This window comes from Actinia tenebrosa, unplaced genomic scaffold (assembly GCF_029948245.1).
Source record: "Actinia tenebrosa isolate PJP-AT-01 unplaced genomic scaffold, QUT_ActTen_1.0 PGA_scaffold13__45_contigs__length_12533684, whole genome shotgun sequence".
NCBI classification, from domain to species: domain Eukaryota; kingdom Metazoa; phylum Cnidaria; class Anthozoa; order Actiniaria; family Actiniidae; genus Actinia; species Actinia tenebrosa.
The window spans coordinates 2758369-2785496 of record NW_028292573.1 but is presented as its reverse complement, the minus strand read 5'-3'; the positions used below and the strand labels follow the sequence as shown (position 1 = coordinate 2785496).

The following is a 27128-nucleotide window of genomic DNA, read 5'->3' as shown; positions in this document are numbered from 1 at the left end:
TTTATAAATGTAGTTTACTTCTACCTCAAGAGCTTTACTACAGCGTACAAAAATAAAACAAAGAAAGAGCGCAGAAAAGGGTCGCTGTTGCTATGAAAAACATATTCATACAAGTCTTCTCGCTTAAAGCCCAAGTTTAAAGAAAACTAATGTGATTCATATACAGATGGCTCTAATAAAGCATTAATGCTTTGATAGCTGTATTTATAACAGTTGGAAAGAGTTAAATACAAAATATTTTACTATAACGAGCGATCAATCCCTTGAGTCAAGAAATAATCTTTAGGTTAAGTAAATATTTTTGATCAAAAAGAACATCATCTTTTCAAGAAATATATTTCACAACGATTAATATTTTCCTAGTTTTCTTATTTTTTTATTCATTTTGGTTTTCAGAAGAATATATTTACATATCATTTAGATAATTATTATTAATTTGTCTTATTTTTCTTCAAATTTTGAATGATTTGACATACAGGTGGCATGTGCACACGTGAATGAATCATGGAACGAAAACCTAGCAACCACTTTCAACGCATATCAGCCTCTAAAAAACAATATTTTAAGAGAGTAGAAACAGATTATTTATTAAAGATTTATTATGGCTGTAGGTCTATTTGATGTGAGTTAATTTTTTTTTCAGTTGGAGGCCAATTTATTCCATATGAATTTCAATTTCAATGATGATATTCAAAAACAGAAAAGTTGGGGAAGTCCACTAGTCAAACAGAACTGACTGGGGCCGGTATGAAATATTCATTAGGAGAAGGAATACATTCGTTGGAGAGTCTGTTTATTTTCATCGAATATTTTCATTTATCAACAGAATAGATTCAAAGAGCCTCTGGTAAAAGTATCTAAAGCTATCATCCCTTTTTTGATGAGTGGCAACAGAAAAGACGATTGCTTGTATATTGGTGGACATCAAAAACTATCGAAACATCTTACCAAGGCGAAGTTAGTTCAGTTTGTCTTAGACTAGAGGATAATTCCCAAATATTTCTTGAAAAAGAAGACGAGCAGCCGTTACTAAGTTCGACTGCAAGTCAAAACCTTGTGAGGAGGAAGATTGGAAGTCACTTGCAGCTGAATTTAAAAGTAATTATTCATTACGAACTGGCCAACTAAAGCGACTTAAATCATCTTCACTGTTTGAAGTGCAAATAGTGTCTGAAATAAAAACGACAAATTCGCTCAGAACTGTATGTGTTCTCGGATTCCAAACACCTTTTATACGTTGATTACAAGCCAAGATTAGTTTTTGGTTATCATCGAGCTGCTGGGAGATCAGAGAATTAAATGTGGAAATGCATTAAGGAAATGCATGCCCTCGGGTTGCAAGAAGAAGAGAACCAACCGAGGCCCTTACGATATGATTATTTTCAGTTGAATTAACTCTTTGCCTTTTCGATTATCGCCACAACCAACGACAAATAGTCTTGACAGAGGTGATGATACTGCGATATAGACAAGAAAGGTGCATTTGGTTATTCTCATTACCAGCGTTGTGTTTTATTCCTACGCTGTGATACTAATCAGAGAAAAGAGGAAAATGAACTGAAATCGTGAAGTTTCAGAAGAATCCAGAATCGCCTTCGGGTATAAACGATGAATTTAATTCGAGAGAATTCAGATTGGTTTTAGTTATTAATGATATTAATGATACTTTAACAGAAGTATCGCTAAACTAAGAGCTTCAGACGAGTAGAGCATAAAACAGTCTGAGAAGATACTTGACGAGCTCCTTAGCACTGAGAAAAGTCAAGACGCTGATCAGGATTTTATCTACGAATTTATTACCAAGTAACAAGGAATTCCCCCAAACAAATCAGAAGAAAGAAAGGCGTTAGGGAAAACGCAAAAAGCAAGTTGAACAGGTTATTTTCTTGGTCAGATCGTATCAGTTATAAAAGCCTGATTCCTGCCATGAATGTTAGCGCTGGACTTGCACCATTTAACACTGTTTTCTCGGATGATATTCACGGGCGTCGCGGTAGTTGGGCTTCAACTGCAAGCGTTAACGAAACTTCTTTCGGCACTTATGGAGGTCTGGACCACGTAGACCAAGCGATCAAACGACGGCAAAGTCTTTCTGTGCACGCTTACCGCGCACGCGCAGGATCGATTTGTCAGGTGTTGCCTACTCGGGTCGAGCGTAAGAAAAGTGAATCGGAACCTTCTGATGTGTCTACAAGAACAAAAATACGAATCAACGTAAGAGGGAAGAAGTACGAAACCTTTAAGTCTACTCTTGAACAATTCCCTGACACACTTCTAGGTTCGTACGGAGGACGCTGCCGATTTTACGATTCTTTAAACGAGGAACTTTGTTTTAATAGAGACCCAAACTCCTTTGATGCAATTCTTTTTTTCTACCAATCAGGTGGAAGCATATTAGCCAGACCATCTTCAGTTGATGAAGATTTGTTTGCAGATGAGGTTAAATTTTTTGGGTTATTGGAAGAAACAGAAGAACTGGCTGAAAGTCTGAGCTCTGTACAGGAAGAAAATTTTACAGGGAATTTCGTGAATCTGAGGAGAAAAATGTGGAATATTTTTGAAAAAAACCCAGCAAGTTGCCGTTATGGGAAAGCGTTTGCACGAATTACAATGTTCATTATTTTGCTTTCTGTGGTAGCATTTTGCTTAGAAACCGTACCAGCATTGCAAAAACTGCCAATAGAAAATGATTCTAACGGTTCAGAAAGCCCGTCAAATGATGAGCAAAGTAACAACAGTTTGAATAAAACAAACAACAGAACTAAAGAAACCATACAGGTGTCTTCAAGTTTCGATGACGACAAAAAGCCTGATCAGCGGTATCGGAAGTTCTGGTTCTACGCAGATACAGTTTTTGTGGTGTTCTTTACTGCAGAATACATCGCTCGGGTGTTTTCGTCTCCTGACAGACTAAGATTCATCAGATCATTTCTGTCCATGGTGGATTTTTGTGCCATTGCTCCATACTACATTTCCCACATAGCCGAGGCGGGTAAATTTTATAACATTAAATCATTCAACGTTATTCGTGGCATACGTCTTTTCCGAGTCGTGCGTCTGCTTAAACTATCTCGTCATAGTAGTGGGCTGAAAATTTTGGGTCGTGCATTGTATCAAAGCCGTGCCAAAATGGTATCTTTGATATGCTGTATCGTCATGGCCATTGTCTTTTATTCAGGCTTGATGTACTATATTGAAGGATACGAGGAAGTTTCGAATTTTGAAAGCATCCCACATACCTTCTGGTGGGCGATCGTTACAATGTCTACTGTAGGATACGGGGATATAGTTCCTAAGAGCTTTGCTGGAAAGCTTGTTGGTACGTGTTGTGCACTAACAGGCATTATTCTATTGTTTATTTTGCCCATACCTTCATTCGTGACAGACTTTAGCAAACTGTACGAAAGATGGCTGCGAAAAAGAAAAAGCCCTAATAAACAGAAAGGAAGGATAAAGATTGAAGTATCAACATGGGAATGAAAAAAATATAGCCTTCACATTAATTCTGCGATAAAACATTGTTGATATGATATACACAAATTTTGTATTAGATAGCGAAATTACTGATGTCATAAAGTTAAACATTCAAATATATAAACATGAAAAAATGTAAGATGGAAATATTTATTTGATCGTACTACACATAGAATATTAATCAAATGAGTAACTGAAATATGTCTCATGATGCCGCTTTGTTTGGAATATAATTTAAGGAAGGAAGGAAGGAAGGAAGGAAGGAAGGAAGGAAGGAAGGAAGGAAGGAAGGAAGGAAGGAAGGAAGGAAAGAAATGAGAAAAAACAAAAACAAAAACAAACGTGACGACTGAGTCAGTTAACTAGGTAAACGAGAGAACGTAAAACCGCTTCAGAGGATCAGTTATTTCTTTTAATTTGTGTTCAATATATTCCAGAGAGTAAAGCTTGCATAAAGCAAGAATCAAGTAGCATATGTAACAAAAGCATCACAGACTCTTGACTCAATGCCTTTAACTAGAATACACCTTTCCTTATCATTTTATATAAACTACATTTCATATTCTGTGCATTACTACCGAATCTAGATTACATGTCAACAAAATGACGTCTCAAATTCTGCTTAATTTCCTCAAATACTTCGAGAAATACGTTTTTGAAACAAATTTTATTTTGATATAATTTTTATTGATATCAAACTACACATTATTCAAACAATTTTTTTGTGTGTTATAAACTTCAAAAATTCGTTTTAAGGCTCAACATCTGTCTACCACGCAATGTTCGCAACATCTTCCCATTGTTTTATCACACAAACGTGTAGCATGTCCATTATCAATATTGCCAAGTACATTACTTGAAATAAAATTAAGGATTTTGGTATCCGAAGTTACTTAAATCTGTCTGAATGAAGATATTTAGAAGAGTTTGTTAATGCGCATTATCCTTATCGCAGGTGTTTATCATGTGACGATTAATGCCAAGTGTGTCAGATACAGCTATTGCAAAAAAGGTTGAATACTGAATACTGCCGTACTGAATAGTGCATTCCAAGACCAATGGGCATTGTGGCTCTCGTTGATTTGAAATAAAAAGTAAATATACAGCAATCATCTCTCTACATGTAGTTAGTATATTGTTTCAGATGGAATACACTAAAAATAGAATAAATGATTATCATTAATCCTACTTTAGACAATTTCACTATGACCCACGATGCACTTCGGTCTTGGTATAGTAGAAACTAATAGCGCAGCGCAACCGTGACGTCATAAAAGCGAAGACAAAGGCGAAATTCGGACAAACAAACTTACAAGTTTACTTTCAGCAGATAATTTTCACAGCCGATCGCAGTTGAGTTTAGTTTACATGGGTTATTATTGTAACTTTAAGTAAAAATAATAAAATCGGTTCGTATAATCCTCGTAGCGGTTAAACAGAATGCAATGTTTGATGGAATCTTTAAGCTATTTTTAGAATCAGTGCGCTGCGCTATTCCATTGTTCTTTTGTTGTCATTTCACTATTACACACTAACAAATGATATACGCTTCACGGATTTATGAAAATCACTCTATACCAAGTGGGACATATACGTTCTTTTGTTCAGTTAATTAGCACCATTTGTCGCCATCATGCATGCAAATGTCCAAACGGACATTTAAAACGAACCACGAAAAAGGGAAGGAATGCAGCATGTATAAGACGCCACGAAAATTACATGCAAAGAAAAAGGCACATAATTATAATAAACTAAGAAAATAGGAAAACATAGTAAACAAGAAAAATCGAAAGAAGAAGAATATAAGAACAACGAAGCAAAAGCGAGAATTACGCAAGGACAGAGAGGGGCGAGCATGGAACATAAGACCCGGGCGGAGAGCAGGATGATGCCAAGGTCAAAACTTGTTTTACTTTTTACACTTAGTTTGTTCACACTAGAAAAATAACTGTACACAAAAAATAAAGACAAATTACCTACAACTGAGCAGGGTGGTCAGGATGTGGAATTAATACCGTCTGGGCTGCTGCCTCGGCCTGTAGGTTTGGTACATGATTATCCAACATGATGCTTAACGAAGACTTCGCAAGAGAGACGTGCTAGTAACGCTAGTTCCGTTGAAGTGGGCCGAATAAATTACCCGCTCGATTGTTATACTCACTCAACAAGGGACTGATGCGAATAGTAGGTGATTCGATTCTATAGACCGATCCCGGCTATGTTTAAGTGTCCACCTAAACAATGGGTAGTTTTCCCAATGGAATCCCATAGCTCACATTTTAATGCGCACACTGATTGACTATTTATACGTACAAGCGGGCGAGGTATTTCACGTGGAATTGCATGAAAAATTAGAGAACCCATGTCAAAGTTGGCAGAAATATTTATGTTTGTTGATTATTTTCCATCCAAAACACCAAATAAACGCAAAAACTACTTAAAAAGAAACATACCAAGAACTAAATACAAAAATATAGAAGATGTTTCCGAAAATTAGATGAAAATGTAGGGCAATTCGCAATAATCCCCTTCACAGTTCACTGCGCCATCTTGAAAGGTAGCCGTGTCTTTGCGTCGAAGTGAGACGAACGGTGAGCTTGCAATGATAAAGACCTTTTTAACACCTTGGACATTTATTCATTCGATGCAAAGGCAGGGCTACCTTTCAAGATAGCTCAGGGAACTGTGAAGGGGACTATCCATGCGATATCGGTTTTCTCGTGAAATACGTGGAATTCCATCCCCAGCCATGAATCTTACTATAGAATACAGAATGAGCGTCCAACCAATTAACAAACTCGAATTCATAAGATGTTTTTAAAATGCGTTGATCATAAAACAGACATTTACAATTTTCAGCACTCGGTTCTGTCTGTTCCATGCTGTACATTAAAAACTCATTTTAGCTTTCTCGACGTAGCAACTAGGGAGGTAAAACAATGAACGCGGTGTGGATGAATAATATATCTTTCTCAAAATTATTATGATCGTGAGGGCTAACATGGAAAAACAAAGGAATTGCCTCAAATTCCATCAAGAAAACAATTTGATTTCTTTTAGTGCATTTTCATCATGCCCAGTCTCGTATAAAGAGATAGTCACCTTGCATGGGTCTCGTGTCCCGTTCGTAACTTTCCTTTCTGAGTAACTATTAGTTTTTTTCTATTCAACAAATTGTAATATTAGTTTCCCAATAAAGCTGTTAAAAAAAAAGATAATGTTTAGGACCCATTAGTAATTTATTCGACTTGCTATCTCAGTAGGCAGCTTTAAATGTTGAATATATGTCTGACCGCAAGGTAAGTGGGTGGATTATGTAATTCATTTTCCACTATGTTTGGCTTCTTCTTGTTATAACATGTATAAACATTACAAACACAAGTATGATCATCCGTGGTCGACTCATGATATGTCCATTTTGGTTCACCATTTTATGCTCTGTTCGTGCTCTTGTTCTATGCTCGTGGTTTGCAATATTCGCGCACTGCTCGATTCAAAAATAGGACGTTTGTATGATGGCGTCATTGACCTCTACTACCAGACTCTCTTGCGCACTTTCTTTTGTTTAGTTAATTAACACCAATTGTCTTACTGTTCTCATTAGGGAATATAAATTTATATAAGAAAGAAAATTAGCTTTATGGTAGTGGGAGTCAAATGAAGCCATCAAGCAAACGTCCTATTATTAAAAAAATATCACTTCAAAAATGTCAAGGTCTAATATCTTTTGTGAGTATATATCAGGAATTTAAAACGGTGCGCGTGGGGTCTACATCAAATTAAAAGGTGCTGTTGGGTCGAAAAGGTTCATCATCAAAGCTAAGAATGAAGGTTGTTCAGGGTAAAACGTTACACCATTTCCATAATTTTCTCTTAAATCAGGATCAATAGATTCTGCTACTTGTAGCATCGCGGTAACCCAGTACCACTTGCCGCATGGTCTGTGGTCGGGTAGTCAGCGACTAAACCGATTAAACTTAATGTTAATCCCATATAGCTTAGTTACTGCGATGTGAATATATCACGATGCACGATTGGCAAGGTCTGGACCATGTTTGATGCAATACTTAATACATAACATACAATACTACTCACTACTTAACTGAGGGTCCTGATGGGGTAAAATGGGAACTGGGATTCGCCTTGTCATTTAGGCTGCGAAAATAAAATTTCATGCACTGAGAATGGGATTTACAAAAAAAAGGGAATGGGAATGGGATTGAGATTTGAGCGAAACATGGACTGAGGACTATGGGATGTGGTTAAAACGGTGGCTGGGCAATGGGATTAGAACACCCACTTCAGGACCCTCATAACTGTCTCGCCACGAAAGGCAACTGATGGAAATGTTTTTCGACTTTTTCTAAGCTGGTAGGGACGAAATAATTCATGTCAAGAAATATTGCTTTTTATTAGATATTCGTACTCCTTACGAATTAAAAATAGACTAAAGAAATATATCACGGAATATCGATATCAATAAGGATAGTATTGGCATATCTTGTATCGCTGTCATTGTACTTTTAATATCATTATTATTATTATTTTTGATGAAAGTGTATTTTATTTATAGCTGTTTATAGCTGCTTTCTAGCTCTATCGTGCAATTCTTGGTTTGCAATAATTTCCAAAGGAGTAAAATAATCGAAGATATTGCGGCCATGTTCAGTGGAAGATATAACAAAGGAGTTCATTGAAAAATATTTTGTGAAATTCTTTCAAAATGGCAGCTGTGACGGCATGTGCTAACGAAAAAATCAGTGAGTAAGTTTTGCATCCGTTACTCATTGGTTGGCTAAAATTTATAGGCTAGTTGATTCAGCGATAAAACCTAGGTTGATAACTAGCTCACATTTCCATATCTAACACATACTATTCACCAATTTAGACGGGGAAATAGTAAAGTTCAGGCGGTAGGCAATACATCATTTTTGCTTCATAGTTGATCCATCCAGAGATTCGCATTACACTTGGTAATGGATTGAAAGTTCTCGATGGAACGCACTTTTCCAGTTGCCTTGAATAGTTTTGGTCAACTTGCATTTGTACTTTAGCCATTTTGATGTCTTCATTTTAAGTTAATTTCTAATTGTTTTCCAAACTCTAAAGCTACCCGAGTGCCGAATGTTATTCTGGAACTATAATATGAACTGACCTGCAGTTAAAGTAAAATATTTCTATATTCTGGATTATAGTCTCCATGACTATTTGTCTAAAAATGCTTTCCAATTATTCTTTTAGACTGGGCGTAATGTTTTCCTAATTCAGATCAAGTGTTATTTCCAAGAGCATCATTTCATGATTAACGGTTGCGCCGTACGATGAGACCATGACACATGAATATTGATACAACTCAAACAAAGAATATCGTTCTTATAAAGTGCATGTCTATTGTAGAAACTATTGTAATAGTAATCAGAACCAACATATGCATCGATCAAAAATCGGTCATCGGTCACATTTTTTTCTCAATCAACTTTTTGATGAGGCACCATTATAAAATAAGGACTTTCAGGATTTATGAAAATCCAAAATTATTCCTCCTATCCTCCATTGATTACAAGACAACTACGCGTGGGCCAAGCATAAGTAGGGTCATGCACGCCACCCTGTATGGCTTCTTCCCATTTTTGCAGGAACCATATGATGCGTACTCCCTACTTTTCTCAAGGAATGTCCAGTTCAGAGAACTAATAAACGCCCATTTTCCTGATACATAAAGACACGGAATGAGATATATCCAGCAGCATCAAGTCATCGAGCTGACAAGAATCTTTTCTAGAACAGATTTCACGCTCACCCTAGATTCGTATTACCGAACCTATAGTAGAGGAAAATAGTAGGTGTAACAGGAATGGAGTAGATAGGTTTCTGCAGTTTGCTGTCGTCGTAAAACTAGCCCAGAGGTCGATTCCCTATAGCTGACAAGAAGCGTTTAATTTCAGCATCATCTAAAAAAATGTTTTCCCCTCGATTTGTATTGCCGAACGTAAAGACAAGGAAGATAGGAGGTGTAACAGGAATAAACATAGATAGGATTCTGCAGTGTGCTGTCGTCATAAAACTAACCCAGAGGTCGATTCCCTCGAGCCGATAAGAAGTGTTCTGGATCTAGAAAACTTAACGGAATTGTAGTTTTTGCGCTTAATTCCTGTAAGCCCTTTATCTTTCAACTCAATCCCCAAAACCTGACAATAAATCTTGTTAAAATTCAATATGAAAAGAGGCGTTGGCAAGCAGAGCATCAATACGACACCAAAAACAGCACAGACAGCGCCAACTATTTTCCCTAGAGTTGTCACTGGATAAATATCTCCATATCCCACGGTCGTCATAGTGATGATACACCACCATAGGGATTCAAAGATGCTGGAGTATTGAGGGTTCACTTCGCTTTCTATATTGTACATAATAGAAGAAAACATGATGGCAGTAATGGCCAACAATATCGCAAGGGAGAAGAGTTGGTGGTGACATAATCGAATGGCGTAACCCAAAATTCTTAGTGCTGCAATGTAACGTGTCAGCTTAAGAAGTCGAGAAACTCGCAGAAGACGGAAGACTCTTAACACTGCCAGAGTAAAACCGTGCTTATAGTTTGTTAAATAAAGAGAAATAAAGTAAGGTAGAATAGAAAGTACGTCGATAACACCTAGAGTAGACAGGATGAATTTTAATTTGAGAGGGCAGGAAAAAAGACGAGCAACGTACTCGAGGCAAAACCAGGTTGTAATGAACGTGTCGATCCAAAACCATGTTCTCGGGCGAACAGCCACAGCTGGTTTACGATCATTTGTTGTGCTATTTACAATGCGCTCAGTGTAGGCATCTACGTCGATTGTCTCTGCACAGAATGCTACGATTGAGAAGACAATTACCAGAATCGAAAAAATCGAAAGCCACTTGGCTTGTCTGGAAGAATCTGGATCCTCTAGCAAGAGCCAGACAGTCCTTTGCCATTGGTTATTTGGTAGCACTTGAATCTTGTCCCGAATTGTTTTAGTGGCGTCTGCTGGAGATTTGATGTCATAAAACTTGAGCTCTTCTTCGAAGACTTTTTCTGTTACCCAGTCGGATTTTGAAAGGATTCCTTTGCTCTGGTAGTAGAATAGAATAGCATCAAATGAAAGTATATCTCTGTCAAAACAATATTCCCCATTGATGGGATTGTAATATGCCATTCGTCGTTCTGTGTCGCCCAAAAGAGTTTCTGGAAACTCTTGCAGTGTCTTTTCAAAAGTTTCAAAACGACTACCTCGCACATTTAATACCACACGCTCCGAACACCTCTGTTTGTTTATGCAGGCCAAAGGCTCGCCAAATTTCTGGTCCATATTTCAAAAAGATATAATCATCATATTGTTACCAAAACATCGACGCTGATTTTAAGTTTTTCGGGGTCTAAAACTCTTCGATGAGTGTCCTGACAGACAAAGACGATCTTCAAGTGCTTTTTCAGTCATTGCCTCACTGCCTTGTCAATCGTTTCGTGGACATCGATTTAAATCCCGATGCCTCATCTGTATTTTCAAATCTACCAATCACGGGCACCAGAATGTAAACATATTTTGCCAGAGGAGAGCTTCATCCGTACCAAATTATAAGCTCGGGATTGCCTTACAAAGTACGTAATAACTAAGAATGATTGGAGTGAAACTCTCTTGAGGGCTTACCTCAATTCTTCAGAAGCTTTGATCAAAACCACATTGATCCTTGGACACAAAATATTTTCATAGTCGTGTTTCAGTGTTTGCATATATTTGTTTTCGTCAATGTCTAATTGATATTTGCGGAAAGAAATGCATGATCTCCAGACTGCCTTACAATAAATAATTTACCAACTCAACACCGTATTTTCTAAGCTTTCCGTCTTGTAAAATACTGATTTACATTTCTGGGATTTAAAGTTCCCGGAATTATCAGAGTCGTTTTAGAAGATATATATATATTTTTCAAATAGCGCTATAGGTTTTCATTTTCTTTGGGAGTTAGTTAACTCATAAATTCTTTTTTAGCTGATAGACTATTCATAGAAAATACCGCATTGATTCCTTAAGTGTAGACCCGTTACCCACGAACAAATAGCTCGTGGTTTCAGTTACCTCATTAATCCAATTTAACTACTGTGGTAACGCTGAATTAGACAATAACATGCTTAAATCAAGATCTCGTTATTTTCACTAGGCCTGCTATCTATTTCACCCGAAGCAAATTTGTTAAGAAGTTGTTCGATGCTATCGATTAAGGGGGAAGCTCAAAGTCAGCTTCCAGGGCGCAATTTGAAGATTTTCCAGTCATTCGCAATATTTTTTACAATAAACCTAATTTACTCTTGACAGGTTCGAGGCTTTCGGTTGATTAAGAGCTCCCTTATTACCAATTCTTTTATCTAAGAATAATTATAATAATATTATTGAACACTGCAACCAATAAGGAGAACCTATAATTTTAGATTAACATATCAATGCAAAACCGGTTGACAAGGTTTTGATAGGCGGCATCAATCTAGCTGTAAGCGTTATCGAAAATTAAACGAGTAAAGCTAATCCCAGCTGTAGTATAATCCCAGCTTGTTTAGTGTATCAGTGGTTGGATTGGTTGTGAATATTAAGGCGGGCAAGCAAAGAGTTTGTTAATGTTCTGGAGAAAGCAGTTATCCTTGGTGGGTAGGATGTATTCCACGTCATCGTTATGATATTTTTATCTCCAACATTACAGCCATATTTACAACGTTATATGATATAAAGAATATTTTAAATTTTAAAAGTGTTTTGTGCTTGTGACTTGCTCAAGAAATGTTAACTTGTTTGAAACTACTTTCACGATACATTTTTATTTTATATTAACTGCATGAATTTCTATTTTCCGAACTTTTTTTTTCGTTTCCTCCCTTCAACTCCCAGCAAATTCTAATTTGATTGCTTCGTAATTGGGTTTTGGACTTTAATGCTATTTCCGTCCACCTCCGAGTGGTAAAGATGTATAAATAAAATAAAATAAAATAAAATAAAATAAAATAAAATAAAATAAAATAAAATAAAATAAAATAAAATAAAATAAAATAAAATAAAATAAAATAAAATAAAATAAAATAAAATAAAATAAAATAAAATAAAATAAAATAAAATAAATCACTGATAATCATGATACAAAAACATCCCAAATACTTTCCAGATCTAGAGTTTCTTTTTAACTATACAGCGAGCTCAGTCATAGGAAAGATTGTTTTTAGGCGATCAAACCGTAGCCACTTTCATAAGCAATGATTATAAATTATTCTAGAAACCATTCATTTTTAAAAGATATGATGAGACCACATAAAACATTTCCAGCCTCACAACTGAACCAGACAAACTCATTTTAAAAGCAAAAAATGTTTTAAAGCCTAGAAAAGTAAAAAAGTTCCAATATTACTTTAGGGAAATAAAGAAAAACTGATTCAGCAAGCTTTAAAATAATGGAAATGTTGTTGAATTCTTTTACAATAGAATACATGTTTTGTTTCAAACTACCACCTGCACAAAACATACATTTGCCAGGGATTGTCTATACACGCATTATAGATAAGCTGAATTATTATTGTTTGAAAAGCCTTCTTAGTTCATTGTATTTAAAATATTTGTACAACAGATAGTGTGTTAACGTTTTTCTAAGAGAAAATTCCAATGAACTTGGCCGAACGGATAATTACTAAACAAGAGTTAAAAATCAATGCTCTTTCATTTTGAGACAAAGTGTTCAAAGTTTTTTATTGAAGTGTTATTTTGTTCTGATTATCTAGATCCATCCCGCTGCTGTGGTTCGATAAACTTTAACATCTGCTATTCGTTTTGAAGCACGGGTGGCGTAGCGGTGAGAGTGCTCGCCTCTCACCAATGCGACCCGGCTTCGAGTCTCGCTGAGCTCGGTGTCGTATGTGAGTAGAGTTGCTTGTTGGTTCTCTCCTGTGCTTCGAGGGTTTTCCGGGTTCTCCGGTTTTCCTCCCTTCGCAAAAATCAACTTCTAAATTTCCAATTGGAGTTACAGTGGATGAAGAGCCACTCTGTGGAAATGCCACTGATAAATTCTTTTTATTTATTTATATTTATTTATTCTTCAATAAGTAATCGTGACTGAGAGAGAAGAGTTTCAGAAGTCTCAGATGGCTAGCAAGAAAGCAGTTATTAATGTCCACATAAATAGGATGTGGATGGGGGCACCCGATTGTCAGTTAACAACTCATTTTAGATTATTTGTCAGTTAACTACTATTTTTTGGCCAATTGTCATTTAACTACTAAGCCCAGTGGCCCCTTAATTAAATGGAAGGTCTGGATGGGGTTTCTATTACTGAGAACTGACAAATGCCACCAAAAACTTAACAGCGCATACCAACTCACAAAAGCCTGAAACTTAGCTGAAAACTGATAAATAAGCGAAATTTCAGCTGACAACTCGGACAGTACCAGACCCTCTTCCACATGATGTCTATAAACAAAACAAAAACATTGGTTTAAATAATGCATCGACTCATTAGCAGGGTGACGACATTGAAAGTGATAGTAAGGCAACCGAGATATTGCGGTTTAAATTTTTTGGGGGGGGGGGGGGGGGGGAATCACGAAAACTACTAATAGACAAATTAAACATCAAGGTTTTTCTTCTCGTTTCAACGTTTCCCTGGCTGTTCACCAAGTATTATTTTATTTATCTACCAATTGAGTTGCAAGCTTTCCCAAGAGTAGTCTTAAGAGATAAAAGTAGGGCGGCCATTGTGGTGCAGTTAACAATGGATGCTAATAAGAAACGTTTGTTAAAAGGCACCAACACTGCCCCGAAAGTCCGCGATGAAATAACGTGCAACCTAATAATTGTAAAGCATTTTTGATTATTATTCTTTTTCTCTAATTCTAATGAATGTTCGAAAATTCTAAAGCTTTTTTATGTAAGCACGGCGAGTTTGGATCTTGTGGTCAGGATTAACTACTGCAAATACAATGTTTTCGAATACTTACAAAAAGGGACAACTTAATTGACACCCTGCTTCGCGTCGTCCTGTTTCAGTGAAGACTGATATATCGACCTCTTTAAGATTGCATACACAACAGGATACCTCATTTATTTGAAAATTATTTGAACGAAAAAATTTGAATTTATGTATGAGGTTGTGGTTTAAATGTGTGCTCGAAAACCGCATTCAGTGAAGAACTTGGTTATGCCTTTGACAGAGTTCTCAAAACATATCTCTATAAACCGTGAATTCTACGTGCGCATTAGTCCATTTTGTTATCAAAAGAAGATAACGAACATGAATTACTGAGAGGAGGAACTCCTGCGTCCCATCATGGGCACGCTTTGATGCTATTTTAAAATCATCAGATATTATTTTTAGAATAGTTTTACTGCATGCGCATACTGTGCGCGCCCAACGCTGTTTGCTCATGTTTTCTTGTGTTTTTCCATAGATGATAACAATACCCTTTATCGTCATTATTTTTCACAACAGAAAAAAGAGAGTATAGCTATAGCGTGCGCAGTATGTGCGTGCAGAAAAACAAACGATACAAATTTGCTGGCAGATGTGCCTCCAAAAATAGCATCAAACGGTGCCTATGATCTATTCTTTTTCTCTTATAATTGTATGTTCAGTTGTTATTACGAGTATTAATTGATAACAAGGACCCATGCATTATATATGTAAATAATATATATTTAGGCACCGCCTTAAAGCGGAGCTCCCGATACGGAAGTCACAGGGAGAACAATTTGAATGAAACTGAAAGGTAAAAATAAGATCGGGGGAAAAATCTTCAATTATTTTTTATCCGAGATAAAGATAATTTTTAAAAACCATGCAGTGAAATCGAATCGAAATGCACTACATTGTTGTTTTTTGTTTTTCTTTGCGTGAGTATACTCTCCCACTTAGGAATTTTGTACACAACTCACCACCACCCCCAGGGGCTAGTTTTGTTCTTGGAAGATTCTTCGACAAAGTTTCCAAGGCCGACAGTTTAAGGCTTTGAATCTCTTTTACCTAAAAAAACGAAAGATAACTACAGATAATCCAACGCAATATCAGGTTTAGTGAATTTACCTCGGATGTCTTTCTGTGAAATCGAAAATCTGGAGATTTAGGACAAATCAAGACTAAAAAACAGACTTGAAAACTGGTTAAGGTGAGCAGAAAATAAACTTACTTAATTACGTCTTTTACAGAACGAGACGAAGTTTACATGATTCAGAAAAACTTGACAAGAACTGCGACAAAATAGAAAATAATGCAAAAGGCAATGCAAAATACAAAATGACTAATTTCTTTATCAGTAAATTGGCGTTGTAAATGTTTTTGAATATTTTCTAGCTTTTTAAAGTGAAAGTCTATAGGTCTATACAATAGCATCTCTCAACAACACACCCTCTCAACATCATACTTGCTCGAACAGCTTAGTAAACAGTTGAATATTTGGTGTAAATTTATGCTTCATTCAATAATCAAATAAATTATCTGTAGAAAGATATAAAATTATTGAATGAAAGTCTTCTTTGTTTTGCCGATGGGACCCCTCGATAGGAGGCGAACAAAGCTGTATTTTTCTTGAACGAAAAACATACGATAGTTGGTTTAAAAAAACAACCGAATTGTTAAAGATTTACAAAGCTAAATAAAGGACGAATACTTTTTTCGTAATATGCTCTCCGTGTTATATTTCCTCCAGCATTAAAATAAATTTAGCGTATCTATAGAAATACAAAAAAAATTTGAGAGAAAGTCTTTGATTTGTCGATTCGTCGAGAAAAATGCTTGTCAAAAAAAAAAAAAAAAAATTCGATTGTTTGCTAAAAAACACACACCTGAATTCTTGAAGAACACTTCTTGATCCATCTTTGACTACATGAAAGTTTTTTAAAATTGTTTTTGGTCTATAACTTGTCCTAAAGGTACTGAAACGCAATGCAACATTGCACGCAACATTGCAAGCAACAAATTTGAATCGGGGTGACACACAATGCAATAAAATCACGCAACATCACTTGTGTCAGCCTGCTATGTTAAGATATTTGGTCAGCAGTTATAAATTTGGTGCAAGCTGATTGGCTTGAAATTTTAAAACGTTGCATGTAATGTTGCAGCCATGTTCACATGATGGAATTTGTTGCGCGCAATGTTGCAAGAGTAGAGCGCGATTCAACTTCAGATTTGTTGCAAGCAAAGTTGCGTGCAACAAGTTTGGGGTGGACACACGCTGCAATATTCCTGCTGCGTGCAATGTTGCATGCAATGTTGCATGCAATGTTGCACCGTGTGTCAGAACCTTAAAGCGATTTTTCCTGTGCATTTGAGAGCCGCATTTGTGAGTAGTTTTGCTTTGACATCAAGCGGGATTCCTGTGTTGTGTACACGGACGGACGGACGGACGGAAGTGACGTCAGCCAAGCCATGAAAAATCAACTCGATGGTTTACCATTTTTTCTTAAGTATGGAGCTCCGCTGTTAAGCAATCGTATTTGACCATGTTTTGCATCTCTTTTGATATCTTGCATCTCATTATATATAATTTGTATAAATGCATATTACAACCTTTCTTTCTTTTCTTTCCAATCAATTAAGCGAATATATATAGCCCAAATATCGGCTATAGCCCAGTGTTTCTTTTGCTTTTCGAGTCCGCACTACAGCTCCCCGCCGAGTGTTTATAACATCATTTAGACAAAAGCTGCCGTTTCATATTGCTTTTGTAAATATTTTTGAACAAATTTGCGCGAGCATGTCTCTGTCCTCTGATATAAACACGGTGGTTTCTGATAAATGCTACAGAATCCGTTTATCAACAATCTAGCGCTCTGATTGGCCCAGCTACTAGAGGTTTATCATCAGTGATAAACCACTTGCAGCAACTCGCAACTGTTTGTAACCATTTATTCGACTAATTTGTAGGTTTATACTGAAACAATTAGTTGGCTCGTAAATCACAATGCCGAGAGGTCTAATTGTCAATTCGTAGAGTTAGTGTTAGAGTTAAAAATAGTCAATAGATTAGTGTATAATTTTACTACTTCCCCTAGAAGCCCATAAACCTGTCTAATAAATATATCTGAATAAATGACTCGTGACAATTAATGAGACTGCAATTTACCTCGTAAAAGTGCATTACGTACTTGTTGAAACACGCAAATAGAGTAGTTTTCATATGACTGTAAAAAGCTTACGGCACCAAGACGGCCGTGGCACGGCAAGGGATAGCCAGACCAATCACATTGCTCGAAATTTACTCTCCATCCAATCAGATATCTGGAAAACACACTAAACACGGCGCAAATATTCACGGTCACGGCACTGCCAGACCAATCACATTGCGCGGCACGCTTGTACGGTACTAAGCTTTTTACAGTCATGTGAAAACTGCTCTATGTCGAAGTACTTTTCGCTAGCTCACCGCTGACACCATATTTCACGGCATCTAACCACATTAACTCTAATGGCAAAGATCTTGTAATTTCTATCATAATTATGTCTATCTATGTTTAATATTAAGGCCTATATTCAAACGACAGGTAAGGTTCACTTAATATCAGTGACTATCAAAGGCCGTCGTTTCCCGTTTATTCGTAGAGGGCGTTCAAACAGTTTAGACTAAAACATTAATGAGTTGAACTCAAGTACCTAGAAGTTAATCATACGTAGAGCATAACTTTGTTTTTTAACTAGAAAAATAATAAACACTAAGATTTCTATCGTGGTTACGTTTTATACTTAAAAACAAGCACAATCTTGATTGTAATAAATGTTGCTGATACTGAACACAGATAAGGTACACGCCAATCGATATTCAATCGTATTTCTCCGCTAAGTGATCGGACATGCCATATCGCTCACACAAATGCAAGCGAATAAATAGAACTTTATATCACACACACACACACACACTCACGCACACAAACTAGATAAAATCAATTGCAATAAAAGAGCTGTGTTAATCATTTTAAAAAAAGGCGCTGTGTTTAAGTAGAATTTTAGCCCACGATACCAGTGTCTTTATTTTAAATGTATTCAAACGGAATATGCATCAATCAAGTTCTAGGCGATCGTTGCTCATGGAGATCTAGTTTTCGATTCACTTAAGCTAATGACTTGACTGATTTACGTTAAACAATAGACGTCTCTCAAACACCTGGTTTTCTCATATAAGCTCTTAAACTAACGGACACTATTGTAAGTGCTATATTAACGTTTGACATATCTCCGGTCAAGTAATCTTCTTTAAACATCTACCGGTTTGTACTCTAAACTCTAGAGAAATTTCTGATGGCGGTAATTTCTGGCCGCGAAACATCAGTGGTCACGATATCTGTATTCTAGCCATTAATTCTGTCTTCAGTTCCAAAACGGCCGATTCAAGGTAAGCCAAAAAGTTTCGCGAGAATCATAACATATATATATATAATGTTAAACGTTTGCTAGTCATGTGAAGGTTTAACCAATATAGTTATTTGGCAATTCCTGTTCATGCCAAATAACCTTATAATAATATTTGGGATTTTAGAATAACTTTTTTTTACTTCATGCAAAGAAAATTTAACCGTATTACTATTATTACTTATCTTGATAGTAATTCATTCTTCTCCGCCTCACACATAGAAATTTAAATTATGCACAGCAAGTCGCGACACAAAAAAAATACTCTGGAATTGATCTTGAAGAAACATTTCAAGGAAAAAAAATTCAGCCTAACCTGAGTATTACATTGGTAAAAAACTAGTTTGATGTACAAGTTTTTTTCTGCTCGATAATCAAAAATCTTTCTGTAGATTATCGTTTTTATTCTGTTGTGCAACGTAATTAGACACTCGAAAGCAGAATTGGATCTTCTTTGCCTCGGGGCCGTTTCCATGTTTCTCGGTTGTCTGGCTTTTTAGACGTCTGGTCTGCTTTAAGTTTGATAAATGCGTTGTTTCTGCAGTTGTCTTGTTGGTCTGTCCGAGTCTCGCGAGTTTATGATCATGAGGACGCGCGCTACTATGAAAGAACTCAGATCTATGAAACTTATCAGAGCCTTTGTCTTACTATAGAAGTTTTAGTCTTACGCCAAGGACTCACTTACTGCAATGTAAAGCGTTGGCAGCGATCTCAGCGAGTGGAGAGAGAGAGAGGAATGAGGGAGGGATGATATGGAGGAATGGAGAAACGGTAGGAAAGAAAAACGGGAGGCGAAAAACAGATAGATAACGATATTATTCCAGAAACCTTTTGGACTTAATGCGTAGTATGTTAGTAGTATACTTTTGTTTTGATCTCCGGGAGGTTTGTCTCTTTGAACAAAAGACGTGGCCACCGCGTTGTTTTATATATCATAATAGAGAAAGACAAGCAGGCAGGCAGAGGTCTTGTACCATCACGTGACGGCAGCCATGTTAGAAGGCAGGAATAATGCAATCGTTTTACATGAGAAAGAATTCAACCCAAGAGCAAAGGGATTCTATTGTTGTCATCTAACCACAGGCAGCCCAAGCAATAATATGGGACGAAGCAGCGTAATGGTGCAAAACCTCTATTTTAAATATATGTATATACTATAGTATTGCCGCCTATTAATTTTAACATCCGATTCATATTTATATTGTTGACTTTTGCTATTGTTAATCACTTAGCAATATGGAATTGTCGAAGCTGTTTACCTTTAGTGAACGAGTCAATTGCGATAATGAGTTAATTAGCTTATCTTCATTTTTGAAACTTTAAAAGCATTTACTTTTAAATATGATTAATTAACGCCATCAAGAATGACTAGTCTATTTGGTTGTCATGAGTACTATTTCGATAAGTCACTCCATGATCCAAGAATTGCTAGAATAGGTAAACAGCTCCCAAGCCTCTTTGACAACTACTTTCGCTATGCCAGTGACTTCCACTCCTATAACACGAGATATGCCTCTAAAGGTGGCTTCTACAAAGCACGTTTCAGAACCAACATTGGTAAAAAACAACATCAGCTTTAGGAATTGATTATTGGCAGCAAATTCCAAAAGAAATCAAAGACCTTTAGTGTCTTTGCTTTCCCAAAGAAACTTAGCAGCACCTACATTGCACCTATATGGGAAGCACCGGTGGCGTGCGCTGCTAATGCGCCGCCCCTCAATAATGCGGCTCGAGTTAGAGTCCTGCCGATCTCGATGTCGTATGCGAGTAGAGTTGTTTGTGGTTCTCTCCCTGTGCTTCGAGGGTTTCTCCGGGTACTCCGGTTTTCCTCCCTCTTTAAAAATCAACTCCTAAATTCTAATTCGATCTTTGGGCTTTCACCTAGTTTGGAGCCTAGCTCTGTCGTGATACAACTGCGAAAAGCTTTGTAGATTTTTTTATATTACTGAATTGAATGAATTTTATGTACCATGCAATACGTGACCGGGTTGACAGATGTTGTAATCGTTGTTTTTTGCCGGTTGCGTGTCGTGTTTGTGCCTACATGAAACTGACAAAAAAAATGACCAGGGTCTAACTAGGAAACTATATGGTTCATTTAGGCTCTAGGCATTTCCTTTCATTACAACCTATTTTTAGCTTTATTTATTTGACCAAATTAGCATTTTCTTTCTTTTCAATGATCTAAATATATATCAAAACTGTAAATTTACATAAAAGGAAATGTGAATAAAGAAGTCTTGTATTGTATTGTTTTAGTCCGGGCCTTTTTTGTAGTGAACGAAACCAGCTGCATTTTTAAAGACTTCGATTATTTGTTTTTACATTAATGTATGTCGTTATTAATTCACTTCAGCCCATCTTGGAATGACCCATTTCCTTTGGTTCTCACACCCTTTTTTGAAACATAGTTCTACGCGTGCGTACACAAAAAGCCGAGCGTAACAAAAAAAATGTCATATTAGGAAATGAAGCGAACACTTGTCGCAGAAGATAATTAATGATGAACTTCAGGTGAAATTCATCATCAGATTAACGTGTTTTTTCTTCATCGATCTTGTTTTTATCTCAACTCCAAAATAGCAATATCAAAACACTGTTAAAGCAAAATACACTAACGAGAAAGACCTAACCAGCCTAGCAAAAAACCTCTGGAAGTTAATTAAATAAAGTTTATGCATCTGTACCGTCTACTCTCAGATTATACTTTCAGGATATCATTAGTATTCGAATCGACTTGATGTAAGACACGAATGAAATTAAAGAGCCAACCGTATTGAATGGCCAATCGTATGATGAATACGTTAGCTTACGTTTATACAGTCAAACTTCGACGTAAATTAATAAATTGCATGTTAATTTGATATCCATTAAATCTCTCGCCTACTTTAATCTACTAAGGACTGATTTCCTTAAAACCTTATAGGAAGTGATGTTGTTAGTTATTTTGAAATAACGTGACGCAATGGTGCAGAGGAAAGGATGATAATCGTAAAAGAGAAAGAATGAGAGAAGAAACAATCCGAGCTTTTTATTTCATCATCTACACTTGAAGTTTCTTTGCATGTACCATTGCAAAAGGTAATCAAATTGGTTCCTAATGGCAAAATAATTTGATAACGCTAACTCTTATATCTCGAATATTCGGCTTTATTCCAACATTTTCAAATAATATTAATTTCATAATCAGCCTCTCATGTTTTTGTTTTTTTCTTTTTGTTTTTTTCTTTTTGTCTTCCATAAGTGAATAAACAATAACAGCATTACTTTTGCCTTTAATTGTTCCATACAATGCTTTTAACTCTTCAGAAAAGATTTTGGCCTCAAGGTACATCAGCCAATGGACGAGTAATTTGCGCGTATCATTGATAAGAATCAGCTGATATACTGATAAATATATATACGATATGAACACATCAATGTGCCCTACCGACTTGTCTGTACGTCTGATCTGTACTAGTATTTGATTTGAGAGTTGTATATACAGTTAACTCTCGCTTTGCGGAAACCCCGACATTACGGACAACTCGCTATTACGGACTGGAGATAAATATTGACAAAGAAAATGAACGTAATTGATTTTCTCTATTGCGGAAGCTACCTATTACCGAGGCTGTCCGCTGTAACGAGAGTCGACTGTATTGTTTTTCATGGAGATATTATCCCCGCCTGCAAGCTCTATAGCTAGTGAATAATTAAAGATTTAGTTCTGATTCCAGTCTTTCTGTTCGTATTTAAAGGCTTTTGCCGTTCTTATCGATACAAAGATGAAATTATCCATCAAATCGTGTACCTTATTATTTTAATATAGCAAAAGAGTATTATAGGAGGTGGAAGGTTCTGTTTGTTTTGGCGAACATTGACCAAAGATCATAAGATTTCCAGCCCGCATTCCTCGACTCGAATCACCTGCATAGCTCATGACGTCATGCCATAGAAAACGGACAACCACGAAAATCTGTCATTGTTCACTGACTTATTCACACCGGTGAGCCGCTAACACATATACAAACATATCGATCCTACCCAACAGATGGTACAGGAAGATGAGCTTCTAGCCCTTTCTAGACCTTGATACTCTTTAATTCCCTTGTACATTGCCTGGATGGAGTATTGACAGGTGGGTATGCTTTTAAAGAATACCTTGAAATGAATTCCAGGTCTTTTTGATTCAGCCATATATCCATTCACCTTGATTTCACATTAGTTAATTAAAACCTAGCGAATGAACATTTTAGGAGGTGGCAAGATATTAATCTTTTACTCTTTTCAAGATAAATTACTGAATATCTAAAACCAGCCTTTTTTACAAGGAATATCCTTTATTCGCACGTAAGAGTATTTCTCGTCGTAACGCTTGATGCATGAATTGAGTACGCGTCTTGGCTGCGGTTTCATCACATGCTCTATCATAGCTGCAACCTCGGGTGACAGTTTCAAGTAAGAGAACGATTTGTGGCCAAAAACTGAATATTTGAAAGATTTCTCTCACAGCGTTGAAAAAATAAGCTCATCTGATAAACAAAACAAATTAAAACAAAACAAAAAAAGAAAAGAAATGGAAAAAAACCCAGAAAACCTCAGTACTTTCCAGAAGCCCAAACTAATGCACCTTGGAACTCGCATTTTAAAGTGGACAGAAACAGAGCTTAAAACGGTCTTTGTAGGTAGGCTGTAACAGTAATCAATGATTGCATAGTACCGTATTATATTTGTATTGTAAGCTAGGCCAATATCTGCGGTCGTAGTCTACGGAAAGGAAATCAGCATTGAAACCAAAATTTTACAGGTAAATATTTACTTATTTTAAGACTAAATTATTCCGCTCAGTTTCAGAAACAGGAAAGAAAAATCACATTTTTTTCTGCTACAATTAGAAAATGCAGTTCCTGTTGTAGGATGTATTTATTTCTACATTATATGTCTATGTCTACAAGCAAAAGGCGGACATACAGCGTTTCAATCCCCTACCTTAATTAACACTGATCGCTAACCGAACAAACGACTTCGCGACGTCCGCATTTAGTCCACTCCATCAGAAACGACTCCGTTTGCTCTTTTTAGCTTTACGCAATGAGTACTTAGGGTAAATACTTTAAATGCTTGACGCGTAGCCTCTTTACTTTTGAGAGAACAAGAACTTACTATCAAACCACGAATAAAAGAATACATCTGGCATAGCTCTCAGATTTCTTTATGCATGAAAAATAACTTTATAGACATTTTTTTCCTGAAAAGTTGGTTTTAGCAGAATCATTCGACGGTTTATTTCAATATTCGTTTTCATTTTGGTAAAAAAAAAATCATTATTGTATATTTTACTTGATATGTTTATATTTGATACACAATTCTATTGCGCTATCTTGCGTTTTTCTCTCTTTCGGCCTATATAAGTCAAGATTCATTCCTTAACTCTTTTCAGATACGACTACAAAATGTGTTTATAATCTCTAATAACTGCTTATAACAGTGTTGCAGAATTTATATCGCTTCTAATAACACGAGACAATAAAAATCAATAAGGTGACAGGTACATGCATGCTACTAAGGCTCGCGCGCCACAACTAAAAAATCTATCGCCTATCACGCAATATTAACGTAGAACAATTTGAATTTAGGTCAAGAAATTCTAACCGAGGATTAGGACTTTAATACTTATCTTTATTGTCTCCATAAGATGGACTAAGGCCCCGTCCATAACGTGGATATCTTTTAAAACGGAATTTTTTCATACGTTCCATTTTCAAAAAGAAGGAAAATAAGGTAAAAGTATAAAATATAAATAAATAAAATGATAAGAGATCTCGTCTACACGTAGCATTTTAAGATAGTTTTCACACGCCCACACGTATATGTTTCCGAAAAGTTTCGTTTTATTCAAGTGGCGTTGTCACCGGTTACATATGGACTGAAGGCCAATCTGTAACTGAAGAAAAAAGTCATTTTTCAACTATCCGCCGGATACGTGTGGACGGGTCTTATATCAGATGTACCGGCCTCTTATCGCAGAAAAGTAAACACAATCTTTTGTAGAAGAGGACTGAAATTCAAAACTTAAATTCGAACTTCCATTTAATGAAGTTAAACCTAAGTGGTTTATCTTATTGAAACTTAAGGATTTTTGTCCTGAAACTCTAGAATATTCTGTTCGACTATCTTGACTGTGGAGAAGTAGTAACAATTACTATGTTTTTATGAGCTTAAATATTTAATAATGTGTGCTCAATTGAAGGTGTCATTCACGCTGTTTTGTAATCTTTGCAGGTGAACATTGAAAACGGGTAAAAATACCTTGAATGCCAACAAGCTGTCACTTTCGACAAATAAGGATACACTGAAATGGCTTCTTCGCCGCTATAGATGCATCGGAATGGCTTCCCATTCTGTTCAAGTATGGCGACTCCATAAAAACCTATTTTCAAGTGTCCTCTGACTCTGCAGGTTAGTTTCGTCGAAGACGCGATATTACCGTCAGTTACGTTATTCCACCCGTAGAACAAACGTAACAGGATTTCTTTGGTACTAATCGAACGATAAGATAAATATATACTCTAATCAGCCACCCATGTTTAAGGGAATTAGTGTATCCACGCCATCTCATTTTCGCAAGCAGCATTATATAACCAATCGGGAACTCACTTATTCCCGACGTATTCCGGCCTACAAGAGCCCGCGAATAATTCTTAACGTCAGCGGTATGCGATATGAAACTTACGAAGAAACCCTCTCAAATTATCCAGACACGTTGTTGGGTTCGCCGTTGAAGAGGAAAGAGTACTATAACTCAACTACGGACGAGTATTACCTCCAAAGAGACAAATACAGCTTCAATGCTATCTTGTTCTTCTATCAATCAAGAGGAATACTTTCGAAGCCCGATGACATTAGCGACAAGACCTTTGAAAAGGAGTTGGAATTTTACGGAATCGAGAAATCAAGATACGACAGTTATTCGTCGATAGAAGAAGAAACAGAAAAGCAGAAAGATATTGAACAACTACCCGAAAATCCAATCAAGAGAAAACTATGGCTTTGTTTCGAGTATCCACGTTCATCGACCGTTGCTAGGATACTAGCGTTTTGGTCAATCATCATAATATGCGGGTCAACTGTATCTTTCTGCATCGAGACTCTCCCACCATTAAAGATTCAAAAGGAATTCAGTGTAACGGAATACGTAACGACAGTGAAAAACGTCACCATTCAAGTGGCGTCACGGGCTTTTTTACCTCTTATAAGTCCACAGTCTACAAGGAACATCACAGTGACTAAGAATGTTACAACCTCAAGTCATCGTGTTTACAAGGCCGACTTAATTGACTATTGGTTCATTATAGAAGCCTTTTGCGTGTCATGGTTTACAGTTGAATATTTAGTACGCATCTACTCGGCTCCTTCGCTTCGTCGCTTCCTGATATCACCGATGGGGATCCTAGACATCATCGCTATATTACCTTTCTATATTACACTGGCTGTCAAAGACACTACCTTTGAGGTCCAATCATTTACCGTTCTTCGTGCGTTACGTCTTTTCCGTGTCTTACGCATCTTTAAGCTCTCGCGTTACAGCAGTGCCTTGGGGCTTCTCGTCAAAACTCTCTCCTCCAGCAGTGAGCAGTTGAAATCCCTCTGTTTTTGTGCTTTTATTGGAATGTTATTATTTTCAAGCGCCATATATTTCGCCGAGAACAACAAGACTACATATCCCAGCATACCTCACTCGTTTTGGTGGACAATAATCACTATGACATCAGTTGGCTACGGCGACGTAGTTCCTACCACTTTAGCTGGGAAGCTGGTTGGTAGTTTTTGTGCTATGAGCGGCATTATCTTGTTCTGTCTACCCACACCAGTGTTAGTCTCCAACTTTGTCAAATTTTACTTGGATTATGGGAGCATGGACGAACGAAAGAAACAATTTGCTGAGAACTTGAAGGCAATATTCCTTCGCAATGCGAAAGGATGAGTGGTTCTATCCACTTACCACTAGCATGCTGGCCTTTCCGAGGTTACGCACGAAGAAAACTCGTTGCCAGTTTTCTGCGCAACCGCAGCACAGCCAATATGCGTCACATTTAGCTTGACGACTGTTTTCAAGTGGTAGATTCCATTTTAAGGTTGCTTAATCATAATATTCTAAATGTTTTTCAAATTTAATACAAATTGGTATAAAATAGAAAACTTAGCTTACGATGCGTTCTTGTATTCATTTTGACTTTTAAGTAGTGGCCCCACCCTAACACTATTCATGCATCCTA

General features: G+C 36.7%; 3 protein-coding genes across 3 annotated transcripts; 2 read left to right on the top strand and 1 right to left on the bottom strand.

Moving 5' to 3' along the window:
• Positions 1-747: 747 nt before the first annotated feature.
• On the top strand, positions 748-4583 carry LOC116300848 (potassium voltage-gated channel subfamily A member 1-like). The gene has a single exon (XM_031709806.2). It carries the CDS (start codon positions 1927-1929, stop codon positions 3478-3480), a length of 1554 nt encoding a protein of 517 aa, XP_031565666.1. The 5' UTR covers positions 748-1926; the 3' UTR covers positions 3481-4583.
• Positions 4584-7904: 3321 nt separating this feature from the next.
• Positions 7905-11246, bottom strand: LOC116300845 (shaker-related potassium channel tsha2-like). Its single transcript, XM_031709803.2, has one exon. It carries the CDS (start codon positions 10806-10808, stop codon positions 9531-9533), a length of 1278 nt encoding a protein of 425 aa, XP_031565663.1. The 5' UTR covers positions 10809-11246; the 3' UTR covers positions 7905-9530.
• A 7278-nt stretch (positions 11247-18524) lies between these two features.
• Positions 18525-27060, top strand: LOC116300815 (potassium voltage-gated channel subfamily A member 2-like). The gene is made up of 2 exons (XM_031709771.2): positions 18525-18853; positions 25135-27060. The coding sequence occupies exon 2, from the start codon at positions 25436-25438 to the stop codon at positions 26834-26836; it is 1401 nt and encodes a 466-aa protein (XP_031565631.1). The 5' UTR covers positions 18525-18853; positions 25135-25435; the 3' UTR covers positions 26837-27060.
• Positions 27061-27128: the final 68 nt, after the last annotated feature.